Raw genomic sequence first — 22,038 nt, 5'->3', positions numbered from 1 at the left:
ACCCACGCATCACCACACTTGTACATACACCACCACTCGATTCATCCTACACTTAATGCAGTCTCTCAATTGTTAATTTAACTATAACAATTTATATAATAATATAATATACTGTATATATATATATATATATATCATCCAATAAGCATGCATACGTACTCGCCTACGTACATGTATACTCATCTTGCCACAACGATTCACATTATAAAAGTTTTGGTCTTTTGGAATATGTTAGACAGCTAGCAAGTGTTTCAAACATATATAGTAGACACATAAGACCATCATTAGTGAGTAACCCACCGTAGTTACTCTCATATTAATTAAATATATAATTAATACTAAATTAAGTAAAGTAACCCTAACAGAAACTTAAGCAAAATCACTCTATTACTAGAGAACCCAAAATAAGGTTGTTCAAACATTTAAATAATACTTGTTTAATTTGTGTTTATTAATTATCAAACTTTAATTATATTAAATGACAAAACAATTATTAATTTTTTTTATATTACATACAATTGAAAACAAATAAATTTTACAAACTTTAGAATATAAAACATATTTTACAAAATTCGGAACAGTAAACATAATTTATAAAATTCGGAATATTAAACATATTAAACAAAATTCGGAATAAGATTTATTGTGCAGTTGCCCCAAATTTTTGCCAGATATGTTCAATCAAGTCTTTCTCCAAACGATCATGCATTTGTGTATCATGAAGTTGATTCCGAATGCCCATCATATTATTTATAGTTGTTGGCATATCTGTAGAATACGATAAATCGACATGGGAACTTCCGCTTCCTTCTCCTTGATAGAACTCTGTTGGATAGTAGAAATTGTATTCATGTCGTTCGTCTTCCACTATCATGTTATGCAGGATTATACATGCTCTTCACGTGAATGACACTAAAAACCAACACCCATTCACTTCTTACAACCAAGACAGACCCGTGAATGACACTAAAAAACATCCCTCACTCACGGGTTACAACTCGCTTCCATCTTGCTGTCATCCGCAAGCCAACATGTTTCCCTTCACGAGACTCCTTAATATGTTGTCCCAAAACCTGAAACAAAAGATAAAAAAGAGTTAAACATGAGATAAACAAACAAGATAATGATGAGATAAACTAAGAATCAAACAAACAAGAGATATAATATTGAAACCTAAATGTTTGTCAACATTTGATCAACCAGTTTGTCTCTAAGTAGAGCTTCAGTGGGTGTTAGTTCAGACTTGTTAAGGAGGCTGTCTAGCAGTCTCATTTTGCTGTTACTCTCTTTAGCTGCTTGTTCTTTATCCTTCATTGCTCTTTTTCCTTGAACTCGCTTGTGCATAAAACCCCACAAACTTATTGACTAGGTGGTTTATCTTGTTCCACCTAGCCTTACATTGTGAAGGCCCTCTTGCTATTGAACCAGATGAGCCATCGTTTGCTTTGTAGTAGCCAGCAACCCTCTTCCAGAAACTTTGAAGCCGCTGTTCATTACTTACAACTAGATCCTTGCTTGTATTCAACCAAGCGCTTATCAGGTTGATATCCTCATCTGCACTCCACCGCTTTCTACTTCCTCTTCCTCCGTCTTCTTCATTCTCATCAACCGTTAACTCGATACAGTCTTCATACTCTTGTGATGGGCTAAAGTGAAGTGGTTGAGAAGAGAAGTTAGAGTTAAAATGGACAGGCTGAGAAGAGAAGGTGGAGGTAAAGTGTACAGGCTGAGAAGAGAAGGTAGAGTTAAAATAGACAGGTTGAGAAGAGGATGTATTTGTGAGAATCAGATTATCTGAACCGATGGAATCGTTTTGAGAATTCATAAGATCAACAAAACATGTTTGTTATGGAATGCGATTAATGTTTCTTGGATCCATTTCGGGTGTTAGTGAAAGCGAAAAGGGTTTGTAGAGAAGAAGTTAATGGTTTTTGTTATTGCTTAACATTGAGGTTTAGGTTTGCTTTTAAAACAAGTGGGTTTAGGTTTGCAACATTAAGTTTTTACCTACACTACAACAACCACACATTTATCACATTAAAACAATGTACAAACCCTATATCATCAAACAATAAGTTTGATGTTGAAGCATTCATCAATTACTGATTCGACAAGTACCTAATCTTACCTAAAGACACAACCAATTAAATTACAAACTCACACTTGAAGAGATAAGACAAGAACACTCTCGGAAATTTTAAACTCAATAATGTAAACTAACCACAAAGCAAACATAACACTATAACACTTGATGAAACTCAAACTCAAACTCACACTCAAACACTTGATCAAATAAGACAACAACAAACGGTTCATGACTTATGAAAGCTATAAGACTATACAAAACACAAAGTAAACATAACACTCAACCTCATCTCAACACACAACCACAAACAATATCTATCAACAACATGTGAAAGGTAGAGTACCATACCTTTTAAAATAAGAGAATCCAACCCGCTGTCACCACTTTATGTTTATCACTCCAAAATCAAATCCATTTCACCTCGCACAAAACATGACATTTATATCAATAGTAATCACACAATTACTTATACAAACAAACACAAAACACATTCTACTCTTAGTAACAACAAGAGACTAATCTCAACAAAAAATACAATAAACCGATTACAATCATAAACCCTCCAAACCAAACTTCAAATCAACACGCCATCAAACTAATCTCTTAATCAATTGAACATCAAACTAATCTCATAATCAATTTAACATCAGAATATTAAACATATTTCGAGAACAATCTGAAACCCTAAACATCAGAATAATCCCATCATTAAATCGGAATTGAGAACATGAACCTTCGTATCTCACGGTTACACCACCGTCGTTTGTCTCCCATCGTCGTTTGGGTGAAGATAACATCAAACTAATCTCCGCCGTCGATTGTCGTGAGAACCGAACCGTCGTATCTCACCGTTACACCGATATGGAAGCCATTGCCTCCGACTGAGCAACAAACAACCATTTTACGTTGAAAAATTCAATAGATTCGACGTGAATCTATTGATTTCTCCGATTTCTCAAGAAATCGCATGTTTTATCTCCGAAGCAAGGGAGAAAGAAGAGAGAGAAACAGTCGGCGAGAAAGGGAAAAAGAAATGAGAGAAAAAAAAATTTCTCTTTTATATTTAAAAATCCACCACTCAGGAGACGCCACGTAGCATTCTCTTAGAGTTACTCGGAATGTTTCCGACAGAATCAATTCTCAGGCAAATGGACTCAAATAAGGGGTTTTATTAATATTTTGAGGCCCAAATCCAAGAATATTTTTGAGAGAACCCATTAGTAATGATGCTGTAAGATCATATATATATATATATTTAAAAGATAAGATCACACAGTTTCTCGTAACATATGTCATATATATAGTAACAGTTTCTCGTAACATATGTCATATATATAGTAACATATTCCATATATATTCTATCGTAATTTAAAATTTAATTAGACTGTGATAGTTTTCAATTTTAATTCGTTATTATCCATTGATTTAAAAGCTGTGAATCCTTATATATGTTAGTATTGTACTAATATCACTTGATTGCGAGGAAAGGTTTCAACTTTATTTTATCTTTAAAAACCAAATAATAGGAACATGACTTCTGTATGGCTGTAGTGGAGTTTTAAGATTTGACGGTTCATGCTTTCCATTTGAAGGCTTTGTTAATGACTATGTGTTGTCTCGTTTTGTCTACCATTATACGAAACAAAAAAGATTATATTCTCTTACGTATATTCTCTTCGAATATAACCATATAAACACACAAATTTAATTTAATTTCATGAAAAACATATACTTTTGTTTACAGAAAAAAAAATTGACGCTTGGAGTCCCTCACTACTTTTGTATAGGCTGAAACAAAGCAGGTCTCAAAATATGGGCCGTTAAAATCATAGTTCTTTCCATTAGGCCCATTTGGTACAATATTGGGAATAACCGGGAAAATGGTATATTTCTATCCGTACTATTTGTAAAGTGTATATTTCTACCTGAACAAAAGAGAAGTGTATTATCCAACCTGAACTCTAATAAAATTCAAAATTACTACCCAGACTTTGAAGCGTTTCGATAAGACTTTGAGTGATTCATATGACACATAAGCAATGATGTGGCAAGAGTTTTTGGAATGAAACTCAAAACGACGTCGTTTTGATTTGGGGGAAAAACTTCAATTAGGGTTTTTTTTTTTTTTTTTTGACTTCACGATTCGTTTCTCTCTTTCTCTTTCTCTGCGAAGGCGAAAATGGAGAACGAGGATTGAAGTTAATTGCGAGGGATAAGTGTAGAGGAAACAAGGCGTGAATCGAAGGAGTTGTTAGCATTACCCACAATCGTTTCTACTGAAGCGAAAATGAGGTATTTTTAGTTCGTAAATCACAAACATTGCTTCGATTTTTGGTATTAAATCTTGTATTTTGTCTTGTTTTTGTTTAATAGTTGCATAATGTAGATATTTGGAGACAATAATTTGAAGTTTTATGTTTAAAGAGTCGTATTTGTTTACTGCACACTAAGTGTTTGATTAAATGCTTGAGTGTTTGAAACTTTGTATAATTTTTTTTTGTTGACAGCAATCCGGATCATGTGACATTCCTTGTGTATTTTGGAGGGTATTGGGTGAAGAATCATGTAGGAGATGTTGCTTATCTCAATGGTAAAGACATAGCTATAGAATGTAAACCAGAAGAGTTTTTCATCAAGTTGTCGGCGGAGTTGGGGGAGGGATTATATGGCCAAAACATGTGGTATAAGTACCCTTTTGAAGAGCATAATGAAAGAAAGAGATTGAGGTCTGCGGATTTGAGTTTTAAGAGGATGTGTGATGCGGGCAGATGGACTGGAGTGATGAATGTTTTTTTGGTGAACTCAACAGAGCATCCTAATGATATCGAGTCATCTGAGCCATGTGAAGAAGAGATCCGGGTTGAAAGAAATGTGGCTTCTTTTGTTGATGAGGATGAGGATTTCGATTATCATAACACACCTCCTAACTCTGATGGTGAAGAAGAAGAGGAGCATTTGGTTAGATACAAACGAGGTAGTGGTCAGCTAGAGATAGAACAAGTATTTGATAGTCTAGAGGAGTTCAGAGAAGCTTTAGTAGCTTATGCATTAAAAGAGGGTTGTAACATAAAGATAAGTAGATGGGGGAAAGACAAGTCAGCGGCTGTGTGTGGGACTAAAGAGCCTTGTCCATGGTATATCTACTGTTCTTATGAGGAGTGCGTTGGCAAGTGGAAAGTGAAAACTTTTGAAGATCAGCACAGTTGCACAAATGATAACTATTGTAAGATATTGAAAGCACCTGTGATTTGCAAGATGTTTTTGGATGATATCAGAACTGATCCTGATTATGGACCAAAATGGATGCAACAAGAGATTGAGAAGAACTACAATCTGATAGTAAGCATAGACAAATGTAAAAATGCTAAGAAAAAAGCTGTAGAGATCATCGACCGTGAGCACAAGGAGCAATTTTCTAGGCTGAAAGATTACCGCTTAGCACTTCTTCAGTAAGTTCTTCTTTCATTACTGAAATTTTAAATTTAACAAGTGTTTTCCAATCTGTTAACTAGGTTTTCATTTTGATATTTTGCTAGATCTAACCCTGAGTCAACAGTAGTGCTAGACACAGTGCTTGATGATGATGGATCAGAGATCTTCCATAGATTCTATGTGTGTTTTGCTGCCATTCGAAAGATGTGGTCTATGTGGTGTCGTCCTATCTTTGGAGTGGATGGTTGTTTTATGAAATGCACACTAAAGGGACAATTATTGGTTGTTGTGGGGAGGGATGCTAACAATGGAATGTATCCCATGGCTTGGGCCGTTGTTGATATAGAAAATGAAGACAATTGGGTATGGTTCCTAGAAAATTTGAAGGTTAATTTCAATCTACAAGAGGGTCAAGGGTTTACTATCATATCTGATAGGCAAAAGGTATATATCCAACCCGTACTAGGCTTTAGAACATGTAAAATGACATGTATGGTTTAACTAATATATCTTTGTTTTGCTTTTACAGGGTTTATTGAATGCAGTGGAAAGAGAGTTACCTTATGTTGAACATAGAATGTGTGCTAGACACATCTATGGGAACCTAAAGAAGATATTTCCCCATCAAGGTGACATGAAAAAGCTCTTTTGGCAAGTAGCGGAAAGTTATACCACGAAAAAGTATGAAGCAAATTTGGAATTGGTAAAGAGCTATGATATGTGTGTTTATGAAGCCATGATGGAGAAGAACCCAAAGAATTGCAGCCTTGCTTTTTTCACGCCAACATCCTCCTGCGTAGATGTTCATAACAACATCTCTGAATCTTTCAACAATGCAATAGATCCTGCAAGGTATATGCCAATGGTAGAGATGTTGGAGACGATAAGGAGAAGAACCATGGTGCGTATTGATATGAGGAAGACAAAAGCTGACAAGGATCTAAGCAGAGTACCTCCTAGAATAAAAGAAATGATAGCGTTGGAGCAGAAAAGGCTTGAGTTCTGCAAGGTTATCCCTGGATCAGACGGTAGAAATGAAGTCCGTGAGTCAGGTACATCTTACTCTGTGAACATTAGAATGAAGACATGTGCCTGCAGGAGATGGGAAATGAGTGGAGTTCTATGTAGGCATGCATTACGCATCATCGCAGAAAAGAAGCTAAATCACGAAGATTACATCTCTAGTTGGCTTCTCAATGGAAGGCAACAACAAATTTATAGGGACTCAATTCGGCCAGTAAATGGTATGTGTTTCTGGGATAACTCCGGTTTCGTGATATTGCCACCTCCAAATCTGGTTGAAGAACTTGAAAACAGAAAAGGAAGAAAGCCAAAACCAAAAAGGAAGAAAGGGAATAATGAGTCTCCAAAAAAGAAAAAGGCTAGTAGAGAGAGGAGAATCATGCATTGTCGTCGTTGCAGTTTAAATGGACACAATGCAGCTAAATGTCCAAATATGGAAGTGGAGAAGTCTATGCCACCTAAGAAGAAGAAGAAGACTAAACCATCGGCAGATGGAGGAGGACCAAGTCAACCAACACAAGACACATTTTCAGGTTTCAATCTTCTTATTCTCATCTTAAATATTCAGATTATGTTGTGTTGTAATGTTAGATTTTTTTTGTTTTTTCTAACAGGAACTTTGGAGAACTTAGGATCAAGCATGACATTTGTGGGTTTGGAAGCTTGAAGTATGAAGCGGTTTAGGACTATTTCTTTTTCTCTTTTTGATGTCATGGTCTGTTTTTGGGGACATGTAACAACACAATGTCTTTTGATTTCATGGTCTGTTTTATGACATGTACCACAACCAAATGTCTCGGTCTATTTTGGATTCTATCACAGTTGGATTGGGTTTGAGCAATGTCATATGTCTTGTTCTTTTTTCATTACCTTTCATACAAACAAACAGTCTTTCAAGCCATATTTTTCTCTAAACATCCAAACTAGTTACTCTCATACAACCACTTTTTAACTCACATATTCAATACATACACATGAAAAACAAAACCATAACCATAACAAAGCCAACAATGTTCTTCAAGCTTCTTAGTTGCATTTTCATCTCTTTGACCTCCTTCTCAACCACACCTAAATGCACACGAGTCTCCATGGCGAGAGTATCAATCTGAGATTCACAAGCATTGACGCCCTTCTGCAATGTCACTGCAGCTCCATCAATGTTCTCCACTTTCTCAATCAAGTCCTCGATCTCTTCGACCATAGACGTATCGGTCCATTTAAATGTATGATACCAATTCTATGACATTTACAGACTTTTAGTTGCAGACACAGCCAAACTATACAACAAAATTGAGAGAATCACACTTACCCCATCCCTTCCAAACGGACACCCATGAAACAATCTTCCAGGATTTTTAGCAGTTGTCGATGTCTTCAAAACAATAGGTTCTCCACATTGACATCTCTTGGGGAAACCTCTTCTTTGATTATCCATTTGATTTCTTCGAAGAGAAAGAACCCTAATTGAAGAACGCATTCGCAGAGAAAGAGAAAGAGAAAGAGAGAAACGAATCGTGAAATCAAAAAAAAAAAAAACCCTAATTGAAGTTTTTTCCCCAAATCAAAACGACGTCGTTTTGAGTTTCATTCCAAAAACTCTTGCCACATCATTGCTTATGTGTCATATGAATCACTCATATTTAACAGTTGACTAACAGTGTTTGTGTCAATGTAGTATTATCGATAACGCTTCAAAGTCTGGGTAGTAATTTTGAATTTTATTAGAGTTCAGGTTGGATAATACACTTCTCTTTTGTTCAGGTAGAAATATACACTTTACAAATAGTACGGGTAGAAATATACCCTTTTCCCGAATAAACTATGGTCTGTTTCTGGTTTCTTGATCACTCCTCTGACAGAGATATTTTATCCGACTTAAAAACAAAAAAATACAGGCAACCATGCTCCATTTTTTCCCGTTCCATTTTTAAATTCTTAACAATGTATCAACCATGCTCCATTTTTTCCCGTTTCTTCACAGTTTTCCACAATTAGGTCCTCTTTAACTATTTCTAACCAGTTCTACTTTTTCGAAAACGAAAAAGTTATTATACTTAAATGACGAATTGTCAATTTTCTCAACCAAAAATCTATAAGAAATTCAACCGATTCCATTAAATCAATGTGTTACTATTTACAGCTACATTTCTTCATATAACCCAGTTGGTAAAGAGAACAAGTGGACAAACATAATATTGATAGTTAAAACATCAATTTAATGAAATTGTGAATTGGTGACTAAAACAAAGCTTGCGTCTTATGCTTGATTGGTATAAGTAAAGACAAAGGTGACAGCAACACAAATGCATGAGAGAATACAATCTACTAAAACTCCTCTATTTCGCTGTCGTTTATTTTAAAACAGTGCCTTGAAGGAGAAGAAAGCAAGATCAAAAACAAAAATGAGAGACTTAATTCCTCAAATCGGTGACGATGATGATGATGACACTGAGCTTGGATTAGCGGCCGTTTGGCTAGCCAATTGCACAGCCTTACCGATGGTTTTCAAAGCCGCCATCGAGCTCGGTGTCATTGACACTCTCTACGTAGCTAACGTCACTGGATCCGGTTTGTTCCTCACACCTTGTGAGATAGCATCACGGCTTCCTACAAAGCCTACAAACCCTGAAGCACCGGCTCTGTTGGACCGTATGCTTCGGTTACTTGCTAGCTACACCATTGTCAAGTGCCAAGCCGTAGAAGGTGTGAGGGTCTACAAAGCCGAGCCAATTTGTCGCTATTTCTTGAAAGATAATGTTGATCAAGAATTGGGAACACTTGCTTCTCAGTTCATTGTATCACTCGATAGCGTCTTCCTCAATACATGGTAAGCTTCTTTCATATTTATAATATAAGACCGATATACAAATAATTTGGAGATTGTTTTTTTTTTTTTAGGGCGCAATTGAAAGATGTGGTGCTAGAAGGAGGAGTTGCATTTGGCCGTGCCAACGGTGGTTTAAAACTCTTTGACTATATAAGCAAAGATGAGAGATTAAGCAAACTCTTTAACCGGACCGGATTCTCCGTGGGGATTCTGAAGAAGTTTTTACAAGTTTATAGAGGTTTTGAAGGAATTGATGTGTTGGTTGATGTAGGAGGAGGAGTTGGAGACACACTTGGCATTGTTAGTGCAAAGTATCCAAACATTAAAGGCATCAATTTTGATCTAACTTGTGCTTTGTCACAAGCTCCTTCGTATCCTAATGTTGAAAATGTGGCTGGTGACATGTTTGTAGATGTCCCAAGAGGTGATGCTATCCTCTTGAAAGTAAGACCCAACCACAAACCCTAGTCTGCTCCAATATGTTAATACCTTACTTTTTTACTTAAAATGTTTTGCAGCGTATACTTCATGATTGGACTGATGAAGACTGTGAAAAGATTCTTAAGAACTGTTGGAAATCATTACCTGAGAATGGGAAAGTGATTGTCATGGAAATAGTTACTCCGGATGAAGCAGAGGTTAATGATGTGCAGTCCAAAATTTCCTTTGACATGGATTTGTTGATGCTCACTCAACTATCTGGTGGGAAAGAGAGGTCGCGGGCCGAGTTTGGAGCTATAGCTACGAATTCAGGGTTTCAGCATTGCAACTTTGTATGCCGTGCATATCATTTATGGGTCATTGAGTTTTATAAATAAGGCTTTGAAGTTGTACGCTGGTCCTTCTTGTGTTCTATAAAGGGGCTGAACCGTACTATGGTAATATAAAAGTTGTATGGATCTTGATTCCATTGAATAAATAATAAAGATGATACTGTATTGTGCTTTGGTTAGAACTTGTAACATCTTATTTTTCTCTTGGAACGAATGAAACTAATAACTATGACTATAAGTGACATAAACAATGTTGATCCTCCCACTAACCGGAATCCTAATCTGATTCTTTTTATATGTCTAATATCATTATTATCTTCATGATCTGAATCCGTTTCTTGAATTACTTCAGCTTCCCAGTTTTCTTCTTCTTCTTCAAATTCAATTTCTAACTCTTCTTCGTCATCATCACTTGTTTCCCTATCCACTGGTTCTTGGATCTTGTCTCGTTTCTCATTTCTTCCTGCTTCAGTTGATTCTTCTTTGTCTCTCTCTTGAATCTTTTTCGAGTCTTCAAATTCAGTTTCTTTGTTTTCTTTTTCTCTGCAAGAATGTGTCCTGTCTTCTACCAATTCTTTGATCCTTCCTTGCTCTTTAATTCTCTCTTGTTCATTATCCTTTCTTTTTGTTTCTGTCTTTGACGTTTCTTCATATTTAAGGTTATCTCTTAGTCTTTGTTCCCTGCTCTTGTCTTGTTTCCTCAGTTCATCGTCTTCAGCTTTTGCCAAGACATCCGTAATTATGCTCTCCTTTTCTTGTCCTTCTTTGTTGTTCATTTTCTCTTCAACCAATTCTTTGATGTCATCTCGGTTTTCATGTGTTTCAACCTTTTTAGTTGATTCTCGTTTTTCAACTCCCTTTAACTTTCTTGACACCTCTGCTTCTGCATTTTTTTTATCTTCATTTCTGCAACTGTTTGTTTTTTTCCCAAGTAGTCCCGGGTTCTTCTTGTCTTGATCGTCATGAGTCTTTTTCTTATGAGACTCTTGTTTTTGAGTTTTATTTCCTGAGCTATTATCATCTGTCCTCTTTGTCTCTTGGTTCTTGTTCTCTTTTGCTTTACCACTTGTGTCCACAAATGATTGCTTATTGTCTTGCTCGTGTTTCTCAATCTCTCTTATCTTCAAAACCTCTCCCAGTACTGCCCCTGCTCTGTTTCTTTCTTTGGCTTCTTCATCATCGCTTGTTTCCTCTTCTGCAATATTTCCGCTCATTGTATCTGACTTTCGTCTGTCATGTTCATGAATCTTCCTTGAGCTATCATGTTCTTCTATTATCTCTTCTTTCTCAACAACCTCTTCCTCATTTCTCTTTTGTTCATGAGACTCTTGTTTTTCATTTGCTTGAGTATTATTTCCGGACCTATTATCATCTTTCCTCTTTGTCTCTTGATTCTTGTTCTTTTTTGATTTACCACTTATGTCATTTCCCACATATGATTGCTTCTTGTCTGTTTCTTGTTCTTCAAGCTCTCTTACCTTTCCAAAGCCATCATCCCTAATTTTAGTATCCACCTCTTCCAGTACTTCCCCTGCTTTGTTTCCTTCTTTTGCTTCTTTATCATCGCTTGTTCCCTGTTCTGCAAGTTTTTTGCTCATCTCTTCTTCCCCATGTGTTTCTAGTTTATCTGACTTTAGTTTTTCGTGTTCTTGAATCTTCCTTGAGCTCTCATATTCGTCTATTGTCTGTGCTTTACCAACAACATTCTCCTCCTCTAATTCTTCTTTCCTCTGGTCTATTTCAACCACTTCTTGATGATTTATTTTTGAGCTATCATCATTAGCTTTTGAATCGACCTGTGACATTTTCTTTGCCTTCTCCTTCTGCTCTCCTTCTCTTATAAAAAGTTCTTCTTTTCTCTCTTTCTGTTCTGCATATCTCTTTGGCTGATCTGATCTTTTTTCCTCAGCATCTTGAGACTCACTTGAAGCCATAGATTTTTCCTTGAGCACTGCATTATATCCTCCCCTTTCATTCTTATTTTCTTTGCTATGCTTCTGTGTTTCTTTTCCCACTGATTCTTGGGTGTTGCTACTTTCTTGTATCTCACTTAGTTTCCGGTGTTTCTCTACTTCATCTGATTCTTGTACTTTATTTTGTTGAACCTTTCTTGAGCTACAATCCTCAGTTGTTCTCTTCATCTCCTCAATTTCACTCTGTTCCATTCCCTTTCCCTCTTCTCTATGATATTCTGGGATCTTATCATGCTCTACATTTCGTAGAAACTCATATAGTTCTTCTCCTTTAATCTCTTGGTTCTTAGTTCTGTTGTCAGTCTTATCTTGCATCCGCTCTTCTGCAACTTTCTCATTTGCCTCTCTTTCTTTCTCAGGAGCATTTGATTTCTCTTCCATTTTTTTCCTAATCTTCTTCTGTTCCTCTTCTTCCTCCCTTGATTTAACATTGTTGATTTTTGTCTTTGCCTCTACTTGTCCCCTCTTTGACACATTTGACTCCTTTTCCAAAATCTCTTGACCTTTTCTAAGGCTATCATCTTCAGTCACCAACTTTACCTCATGACTACTCGATTCTCTCCTCTCTGTTTCTTCAATCTTGCCTTTCTGTTCTTGATTTTTCTTCTCATTTGAATCTTGCACTTTGGTCTCTTGAATCTCCTTTCTCACAATACCATCGTCACTTGTTGACTTGAACCTTTCGCGTGACATAGTCTCAACAATCTTTCCTTGTTTTCCGTTTTCTTCTCTCCTTCCTTGTCCATCATCTTTACAATTCTCTGTTTTTCCTTCTTCCTGAACATGTGCTTCTAGCTCTTTTGTCTCTCGGACATTTCTTGCCTTGGGAACCTTCTCTTTTGTCTCTTTTACTTCAGGATCACTTATTTCAGGGATCTTGTTTGTTTCCTTGTCTACTTCTGATTTTTCTTCAATCGTTTGAACCGTTCTTGAACTTTCGTTCGCATTGGTTGCAACTACAGCTTCCTCTGCTTTTTCATCTTTCTGATCCCCAGTTTCGTCTTCCAAAAAATCTAGGACCATGTCTTGTTTCTTGTACATCTCCAATTCATGTAGCTCTTCTTTTCCAGTTTCTTGAATCTTTGTCGTAGAATCATCCACGAGATTTTCTTCTTCTTTTTCGCGATCACTTACTTCCTCTTTTAGTACTCCTTCCGACTTGTACAGCACCTGTTCAACTTTTTTCTTAGCCTGTGCAACTTCCTCATATCTTTCTTCTTCATCATGTTCTCCTTCCCCTCCTACTGTGTGTTCATCTTTCACTGATATATGTTTATTTATTTTCTTACAGTGTCTCTCACGTTCGCCTAAATCCAATTTCACAGTCTCTTGGCTTCTTCTTAAGACACCATATCTATCTTTTTTCTTGACTTTCCCTCTGTGATCATTTAATTCCGTTTCCACTACTAACTCATGGATTCTGTCTTCTTCCCCATGTCTCTTCTGTTTACCCAATTGTGGATCTTCTTCATCTTCTTGAACCTTTCTCAAGCTTTCATTTATAGTTTTTTCCCTTCTCTCCACAATCTCATTCTCCTCCATTGCTCTACTTTTGTCTTTTTCCTCTGTTTCTTGCATTTTGTCTTGTGTCATAGATCTCTGCAATTCATCTTCATCCTGTTTTTCAGTCTCTTGAACCCTCTTTGAGCTATCTTCATCAGTTTTAAGTTCTGCCTTGACAATAATCTTTTCTTGATGTTGTTCTTGTTTATCATCAGTATGGTCATCTCCACCAGTGTGTTTATCTTTAAGATCAGCTGCTTCCTCTTTAACCAAATATTTTCTCTTTTCTCGCTCCTCGTGTGTCCAATCTTCATATGATTCTCCCCCCAGCTCAGCGATGTTCTCCACGTTTTCTTCTTCTACCAATTGAGGAATATTGCTTCGCTCACCGTGTCTCTCAAATTCATCTAAATCCTCTTGGCTTCTTAAGATGTCATAATTCTCATCTTGTTTCTTGGCTTTTTCTCTGTAATCACTTGTTCCCATTTCCACTAGTTCCTGGGTCTTGTCTTCTATTTTTCTCTTATAAGGTTTACTCGATTCTTGATCTTCATCATCTTGAACTTTAGTCAAGCTACCATCTTTAGTTTTTGTCCTCATCTCCACAGTCCCCTTCTGCTCCACTGCTATATTTTGCATCTTTGGTCCATCATAATTCTGTTGCTCAGTCTCTTCAACCTTTTTTGAGCTCTCTCTTTCCGTTTCCAGTTCTGCCTTGGCCGTTGCCTTTTCTTCTTGTTCTTCTTCATTATGGTCATTGAGTCTCGCTTCCACCACTTCTTGAATTTTGTATGGTTTCTCCTCGCTCTCTAGCTTGTCATCAGGTTGTTCTTTATTAATCTCTGGAACATCTACGGGATTGTCATCCTCTGTTGTTGTCATAGGCTCTACAATTTTCTCATCCTCTTGACAACTTGGTTCCTCTGCTCCAGTTATTCGGGTCTTATCGCTTTCTCTGTGTCTCTTTGGTTCATGCAACTGCTGTGATTTGCTAACGTCTACCTTTCTTAAGCTATCACATTCACCTTCTACCTCTGACTCTGAGATTGTTTTCTCTTGCTCATGATCACCAATTTTCTCTTCAACCAATTCTTGAACCTTGCTTACATGTTCCCTTTCCGTCCTATACGACTCATGTTCTTTAATACCTTGAACCTTTCTTACAACATCATCATCGGTTTTGATCTTTGATTCTGCACCGCCATCTTCTTCTTTACAATCCTTGATTTCCTCTTCCACCGGTTCTTGATTCTTTTCTCCATCTTCAACATTGTCTTGCTCCAATTGGCTGTTCAAGTTAACCAATTCTTGTTCCATCTTTTCAGGTCTGTAATACTTCTTCTCTTCACTTCGACAAACTTCTCTGTTGTTGTGGAGTTCTGAATCTGTTTTTGCAGTCTCTTGGCCTTTTCTCGAGCTATCCCTGATTCCTTTCTCTTCTTCTGTTATTTTCATATCATCAACTTCTCCGCGACCACTTACTTCACCTACTATGAGTTTCTGGAATTGTTTTCCACATCTATCTTCTTCATGCAACTGTTGTTGGTCAATCTCTTGAACTTTTTTAGACTTATCATTCTCAGCTTTTGTATCCAACACTGCAACGATTCCTTTGCCTCCATCACTCACTTTTTCTTCAAGTGCTGATTCTTGAATCATGTCTTTTTCTTCTTGGCCCTTCATTGCATCTGAATCTTGTTGTTCAACCTCTCGAAATTTTCTTGAAATATCATCACCATCATCATCATCACAAAATTCTGTTTTCTTCTCTGCAATTTCCTCTTTCTCCTTGACTTTTCCATTTTTTGAAAATTTATTCTTCTCTTCAGCCAGTTGTTGTTGGATCTTTTCTTGTTCCCTGATTATTTTTGGTCTATTTGACTCTTGCTCACTTGTTTCTGTTTCTGCAATTTCTTCATCATTTCTTTTGTTTTGCACCAGTTCCTGCGTCTTGCTTTCTTTCTTAGATCTTGCTGGTTCATTCAACTCTTGTTTTATCTCTTGAAGCTTTCTTGAGCTGATGTCTTCACCTTGTGTTCCAACCTTATCATTTCCCTCTTCATCCTCTGTCTTCAGAACCAGTTTCTGTATCTTGTCTACCTCATCTGAATCTAGTTTTTCAGATTCAAACTCAAATTTTGTCGCAGTTTCTGCAATGTTTGGTGCAAATCCTCCGCCCATTTTTGCATCAACTTCTTCTTTGGCATCTCCAGTTTTTATCTCCATCTTTACACTTTTTGTCTCCTCCTTTTCTTTATCACTTGTCTTCGCCTGGACTGGTTTCGGAATATCATTCCCTGTATTTGGCTCTGCTTTTGGTGTTTTCTCTTCCACCAATTCTTCTATCATTTCTTGTTTGTCTTGTCGTTTCTGTCCCTTAGACTGTTGTTCTTCATTCTCTTGAAGCTTTAAGCTGATGTCTTTACTTTTTCCTCTGAGATTAGCATTTTCCCCTTCATCTTCTTTCTTCTCAACCAGTTCATGTATCTTGTGTACCTCATCTGCTTTTAGTTTATCAGATTCAAACTCATCAGTTTTTGTCTCAGTTTCTCCAATGTCATTTTCTGCAACTAATTGTGTTCTATCAATGTTTGGTCTGAATCCTTCTCCCATTTTCCCATCAACCTTTTCTTTTGCATCCCTATTTTTTATGTCCATCTTTGCAGTTTTATTCCTCTCGTCACCACTTGCTTCCCCTTCCACTTTATTGCTTTCTTCATTGTGTATCTCTGGTTCTTCAATCTCTTGAACCTTTCTCAAGCCAACATCATCATCTTCAATCTTTTCCTTTTCCATTTCTCTACTTTTAGTTACATGAGGTTTTTGTTCACCAACCTGATCTTCAAAAGCTCTGCATCCAAAATTATTACTATTAGTCTCTGCTTGTGAATCTTGCTGCTCCACTACTCGTTCTTGTTCCTCATGTCTTGTCTGTTCATGAGAATCTCGTTCTTGAATATCTGGGAGCTTTCTCAAGCTACTGTCCTCATTCTCTTTATTTGACTCAGCAACGATTTTTTCTTCTTCTTGTTCCTCAATCTGGTTAATCTTGTCCAAATTATCATCATCAGTTTCTTCTATATCCTTTTGTTCCTCTCCCAAAACTTGACTCTCTCTTTCTCCAAATTCTTCTTCTCTCTGAATCTCAGTCTCAGAGTGTTGGCTATTTTCTTGTTCCTCATGTCTTGTCTGCTCATGAAAATCTCTTCCTTCAAAGTCTGTAGGCCTTGTTAAGCTAATGTCTTCACTTTGTGCTCCAACCTTAGCGTTTTCCTTCTTCTCAACCAACTTTTCTATCTTGTCTAGCTCCTCATCTGATTCAAGATCTTCAGTTTTCATCGCAGTATCTGCAAAATTTGATGCCAATACTTCACCCATTTTTGCATCAATTTTTTCTTTGGCGTCTCCATTATTTATCTCCTTCTTTGCAATTTTCTGCTTCTTTACAATTTTCTTCTTATCCTCCTCTCCTTTGCCTTGTACGATATCTTGAATCTTGCGGTTGTCATTGCATCTCTCCCGCTTTTCTTGAATCCCTTGATCCTTGCTCAAGCCATCATCGTCGCCGTCAGTCGTTTTCTTTTCTTTTGCTCCACTTTTACTTGTTCTATCCAGCTGCTCATGATCAGGTTCTTGTTCGTCAATCTCTTCAAATGTTGTGGATCCAAAATCATCACTTTTACTCTCTGCTTCGTCGACCCGTTTCTGTTTTTTATCTTGTTCGTCATGTCTTGTCTGCTCATGTCCTTGTCCTTCAATGTCTAAAGGCTTTCTTAAGCTACTGTCCTCATTACTCTCAGCCAATTGTTTTTCGTCTTCTATATGTTCCAGAATCTTGTCTTGTTCATCAAACTGGTGACTCTTCTCTAAGTAATCATCCCCAGTTTCTTCCTCATCATTTTGCTGCTCTCCCAAAACCTGAGTCTCTTTTTCTCCAAACTCTTCGTCTCTCTGAATCTCTGTCTCAAATTTCTCAGAGTGTGCATCAGATTCTTCCCTTACTGTACTCTGCTCTTCAACTTCTCCCTTGTCCACTCTTTCTTCTTCTTCCTCCTCAATATTAAATCCAGGAATCCCCTTTACTCTTTTCGGCATAGTGATCGTAAGAGTGGCATCATCATCATCAAACCTAGCTTTAATCTCGTCTAAAACCACAGTATCAGGAATCCTAAAAACCTTCTTAAAAACCCTAAATTCAACTTCTTGTCTCCACGCCATCCATCTAATCATAACCATTTCTTCCACAGGCTTCCTCCCTTCTATAGTAATCCGATCCCCCTCTTTGTTTATATCTATTTCAATCCCTTCCTTTTTGAATCCTGCCCCCAAAATTATTTTGAATCTCAACAATCATTAGAACACTAAACCCTAAATCAATTCCATCGAAATTAAAAGTCTTTCGAGCACGTAAGCAAAAACAAAGAGACAAGAGAATTCAAGAGAAGTGATATTTAGTATTGACCTTTGATGTGAATGATGATGATGAACCTTGAATCGGTTTCTCGAGTAAGAACCAGAGGACCAAACGGGTCTTTGGAGAAGCGGAAATCAACCGAAGACGATACATCCTCTCTCGTTCTCGTGGCCTTTAATCCCAATTCGAGCTCCATTGTTTAACTTCTTTCTCTCTGTTCTCGTGTTTTTTTTTTTAGTGAGTTCTAAGGTTTTGATTTGTCTGATGGCTCCGATGTTCCCCACTAAAAGAGTAAAGGGCTAAGATATTCGTTACTTCCTCTTTAGGACTTGAAGATGATCAAATAGTCAACGCCTTTCCTCTTTTGTTGCCTTGAAATAGAAGTAACCAATTCATCAAATTACTTCACCTTAATCAAAGTTTTGCATATCGTTTTTGGTCTACAAGCAAGCATATACTGAACAGGTAATTAAATATTTTTGGATTCAATATTTTTGTTTTTATCTATCTGAGGACCAATAGTATAACACAAAACTCACATTACATAAAGTCAGATTGTTTCTTTTCTTACAAAAACAAATAATAAGAATAAAATGGGTTCTATCCTTGGAAAATCAGCAAGAACCCAAACCCTAAAAACCTAAGGAGTGATCTCATTTTTTTCTGGACTGAATCAATTGAATAATGAAAACAATAATAGACATAAGCAGAGTGGATCCTGCAAAACATGGTAAACGAAACTTTTTTCTTCTCTTCTTTCTTGGTTTATCTTCGACTTCTTCTTTCTTTTCCTCATCATGATCCCTTGTTTCTTCCTCAACAACCTCTTCTTCAATCTTGTCTTCTTCCACTTCTCTCTGTGGCTCTACTTCTTCTTCTTCTACCTCAGGTTTTGGCTCTTCTTTGATTTCTTCTTCTGGTTCTGTTTTCTCTTCTACTATTGGCTCTGTTTTTTCTTCTTCCTCTTCCTCTTCTTCCTCGATCTTCAAACCCGTAATCCCCTTAATTTTCTTAGGCATTGTAACAGTTAAAGTCCCATCTTCTTCATTGAGTTTCGCTTTGATCTTGTCAAGATTAACGATATCCGGAATCCGAAACACTTTCTTGAACTCCTTTATTTCAGTTTCTTTTTTCCATTCAACCCACTTTACCAAAACCATCTCTTGTACTTGTTTTCTTCCGCTTATCTTTATCCGATTCCCTTCTTTGTTTATCTCGATATCGATACCCTCCTTCTTGAATCCTGCATTTTGGTTTTCAACCTCAATATCTTATTTATATAAAGACTAAAAAAAGAGAGTGACTTTACATGATTATATAACCTTTGAGATGAAGAGTGAGGATGAACACAGAGTTGGTTTCTCGAGAAAGTGAGAGATGACCAAAAGAATCTTTAACAACCTGAAAATCTCTAGAGGAAGAGACATCGTCTTTTGTTCGAGTTATCTTCAGACCTAATTCTACCTCCATCTTTTTTGTGTGTTTCTTCTTCTTGAGCTACTACTACATCTGTTTAGTTTTAATCAGAACTAGCTTTTTTTTTTTTTTTTTTTTTGGTAGCTTTCATATGTTTGAGAGAATATATATTCGTTACTTGCTTCTTCAGGAAACTCAATAAAGTTTTTCTCTTTTTATTCTAACTGTCCCAGGCTCCCAGCTGCGTAGAACATAAAAGCAAGGGTGTGTTTGGGTACAGTGGTATGCGTATTTGTGGTTTAGGTGGGCAATTACAAAAACGATACGGTGCACTCGACCGTAGTGGATCATCACACTCTTTCTAGTACCTTCTGTCTTTTTCATTCTGAAGAGTTCGGTTCTGTCTCTCTCTCTCTCTGGTCAAATTGAGTTTTCACAAGTGTCATCGTCAACCTACTAACGCCGCGGCTGAATCAAAAGATCGTCTTTTTTCTGAAATTTTATTTTCAATGGCGGCGATATCTCTCTCGTCGTGTAAGATTCCCTCGCTGAATTCGAAAGATTCGTCTAGTGTTTCTGCTTTCACTTCTCGTTCTATCTCCGCCGTTAAATTTCAGTTTCCCGTTCGTCGGTTTCGAACCGGAGACTTTATAAAGTTTCCTTCTTTATCTTCAACGACTCGTTGCACTCCTCGACCTGTAATTCTCTCCTTCTCTGCTTGCTTAACTTTGTATTTCCATTTAAATCTAGCTTTCTGTGTGCTAATCTATGTGAAAAAGTAATACTTCAATCTCAAGCTTGAAACTTTCCGGTGAGAGTTGAGCTGCTGATGAGTCTTCCTATGGTGCTAGTTTCTTATTTTAGTTCCTAGCTGATTATTGTTACTCTAGGGTTTGGGAATTCGTTTAAAGTGAGTGTCTTCCTATTTAAGTTTGAGCTAATTTTACAAGACCTTGTTGCTATTACTTCAGATTGAAGCCAAGAAGCAGACGTATGACTCATTTGAGGATCTGCTTGTCAACTCTGACAAGCCAGTTCTGGTTGACTATTATGCGACCTGGTGAGTCCATTTTCTCTGTACAATTCCAAGTTTGGTATTAGCTAGCTACATATGAATGAGTATACATACTTTGGTCTAGTTTGGGATCCATTGTAGTCTGTTTGCTTTTTGAGCTTATTCGTTTGACATATAGATTTTGAAAAGCTAGTAATTCAGAATGTAATGCTCGTTTGGCAGGTGTGGTCCCTGCCAGTTCATGGTTCCAATACTCGATGAAGTGAGCTCAACCCTGAAAGACAAGATCCAGGTGGTGAAGATCGATACCGAAAAGTACCCGAGTATTGCCAATAAGTACAAGATTGAAGCACTTCCTACATTTATCTTATTCAAAGATGGAGAGCCTTGTGATCGCTTTGTATGATGAGTTCTATTGTCTTTTTATATCTTGTGGTTTACTTTGGTGTTTACTCTTAAAGTTCTTGATCTTACTCACAATCGTTTTCTTTCCTTGTGAATTATATAGGAGGGTGCTTTGACGGCCAAACAACTCATCCAACGAATCGAGGATTCTCTGCAAGTGAAGCCTTAGTTATGGATCAAGTGAACTCTTTTGATTTTGGTATGTTTTTCCACTGTCCCTGACCTAATCAGGGCTTAGAGATAGTGATGTTTTTCGGTTGATTAACAAAGAGAATTTGAGAAGAAAGAAGATTATGTATGCCAGATCTTTTATTCTCAAAAGTGTTAACAGAGAAGCTATTTTTCAATATCCCTCTCCAATTACATCAAGACTAAATTTTCCTTAGCAAAAGAAAACATAGCAGGCGTGTAACCTGAATGAATTCTATGATTCAAGGGTTAGAAAAGGATCTAACAACCGTAGGCTTGTAGTTCACGGACAGAGGCAGTGGTGAGGAGGAAAGAGCATGGTCTTCACCGTTGTTGTCAGAGTCATGGCCATCACAGTAACCTTGGAGCATGTCACCTTCTTGTGCAGTAAACCCAAGAACACCAATCATAGTAGGCCAACACTTGCGTCCAACTGTTTTTATAGCACTGCAACACCCAGGGCCAATGTAAGTCTCACCGTTGAGGAAGAACAGGATCAGCTCTCCAGAGCAGTGTTGGAGCTGCATCAGTGAGTCCCAGCAGTAACCTGTATCTTCATCAAGCCTGAGCCTGTACACAAGGCTTGTGGGGGGAGACGACGAGCCCACAGATGGTTTCATGAGAGGTCGAGCTGTCACTATGGAGGAAGCCACCATGAGCATGAGCGTGGTTACCATGAAACTGGATTTGATAGCCATATCTCACAGATTGGTAAAGTCGAAAGAAAAAAAGATTAAGAGTGGATATGGTGAATTTGCTAATGTTTGTGATGAGAATTGAGAGATAACCTTAGAGAGTTTATATAGTCACTTAGGACTTGACTGTTACAAGTAAATGGTAGATTGAAAGGGCCAAAGTAATTACGAGGGGAAGCTGATTAGTTTGTGAGATAATTAGTGCTGAGTGGCGTAGTGGGTATTATTACTGTATTAAACCTGCGTTATTAGTGGGACTATAGAACATTTACTATCGTTTACAAGCG

General features: G+C 37.2%; 6 protein-coding genes and 1 pseudogene across 6 annotated transcripts; 3 read left to right on the top strand and 4 right to left on the bottom strand.

The window, feature by feature from the left end:
• Window positions 1–4,151: 4,151 nt before the first annotated feature.
• Window positions 4,152–7,405, top strand: LOC104743834 (uncharacterized). Its single transcript, XM_087490536.1, has 5 exons — window positions 4,152–4,378; window positions 4,594–5,535; window positions 5,623–5,962; window positions 6,048–7,074; window positions 7,156–7,405. Exons 1-5 carry the CDS (start codon window positions 4,374–4,376, stop codon window positions 7,206–7,208), a joined length of 2,367 nt encoding a protein of 788 aa, XP_087346662.1. The 5' UTR covers window positions 4,152–4,373; the 3' UTR covers window positions 7,209–7,405.
• Window positions 7,391–8,033, bottom strand: LOC147925894 (uncharacterized protein At4g04775-like). Its single transcript, XM_087490537.1, has 2 exons — window positions 7,851–8,033; window positions 7,391–7,778 (listed from the first exon to the last, which is right to left on the bottom strand). Exons 1-2 carry the CDS (start codon window positions 8,016–8,018, stop codon window positions 7,503–7,505), a joined length of 444 nt encoding a protein of 147 aa, XP_087346663.1. The 5' UTR covers window positions 8,019–8,033; the 3' UTR covers window positions 7,391–7,502.
• Window positions 8,034–8,720: 687 nt separating this feature from the next.
• LOC104751574 (indole glucosinolate O-methyltransferase 5-like) lies at window positions 8,721–10,314 on the top strand. The gene is made up of 3 exons (XM_010473536.3): window positions 8,721–9,368; window positions 9,440–9,812; window positions 9,887–10,314. The coding sequence occupies exons 1-3, from the start codon at window positions 8,944–8,946 to the stop codon at window positions 10,184–10,186; spliced, it is 1,098 nt and encodes a 365-aa protein (XP_010471838.1). The 5' UTR covers window positions 8,721–8,943; the 3' UTR covers window positions 10,187–10,314.
• On the bottom strand, window positions 9,887–18,359 carry LOC104753884 (uncharacterized). The gene is made up of 2 exons (XM_019237818.2): window positions 18,080–18,359; window positions 9,887–17,936 (listed from the first exon to the last, which is right to left on the bottom strand). The coding sequence occupies exons 1-2, from the start codon at window positions 18,225–18,227 to the stop codon at window positions 10,318–10,320; spliced, it is 7,767 nt and encodes a 2,588-aa protein (XP_019093363.2). The 5' UTR covers window positions 18,228–18,359; the 3' UTR covers window positions 9,887–10,317.
• Window positions 18,360–18,550: 191 nt separating this feature from the next.
• On the bottom strand, window positions 18,551–19,673 carry LOC109129537 (uncharacterized). Its single transcript, XM_087493207.1, has 2 exons — window positions 19,354–19,673; window positions 18,551–19,274 (listed from the first exon to the last, which is right to left on the bottom strand). Exons 1-2 carry the CDS (start codon window positions 19,499–19,501, stop codon window positions 18,685–18,687), a joined length of 738 nt encoding a protein of 245 aa, XP_087349333.1. The 5' UTR covers window positions 19,502–19,673; the 3' UTR covers window positions 18,551–18,684.
• LOC104751573 (thioredoxin Y1, chloroplastic) lies at window positions 19,467–21,214 on the top strand. Its single transcript, XM_010473535.3, has 4 exons — window positions 19,467–20,145; window positions 20,419–20,507; window positions 20,685–20,862; window positions 20,971–21,214. Exons 1-4 carry the CDS (start codon window positions 19,957–19,959, stop codon window positions 21,034–21,036), a joined length of 522 nt encoding a protein of 173 aa, XP_010471837.1. The 5' UTR covers window positions 19,467–19,956; the 3' UTR covers window positions 21,037–21,214.
• On the bottom strand, window positions 21,157–21,847 carry LOC104751572 (egg cell-secreted protein 1.1 pseudogene; annotated as a pseudogene).
• Window positions 21,848–22,038: the final 191 nt, after the last annotated feature.

Source organism: Camelina sativa, chromosome 16 (genome assembly GCF_030686135.1).
Source record: "Camelina sativa cultivar CO46 ecotype springtype chromosome 16, ASM3068613v1".
In the NCBI taxonomy this organism is placed as follows: domain Eukaryota; kingdom Viridiplantae; phylum Streptophyta; class Magnoliopsida; order Brassicales; family Brassicaceae; genus Camelina; species Camelina sativa.
Note: the sequence above shows the minus strand (reverse complement) of the source record. Positions and strands in the feature narration are given on the sequence as shown.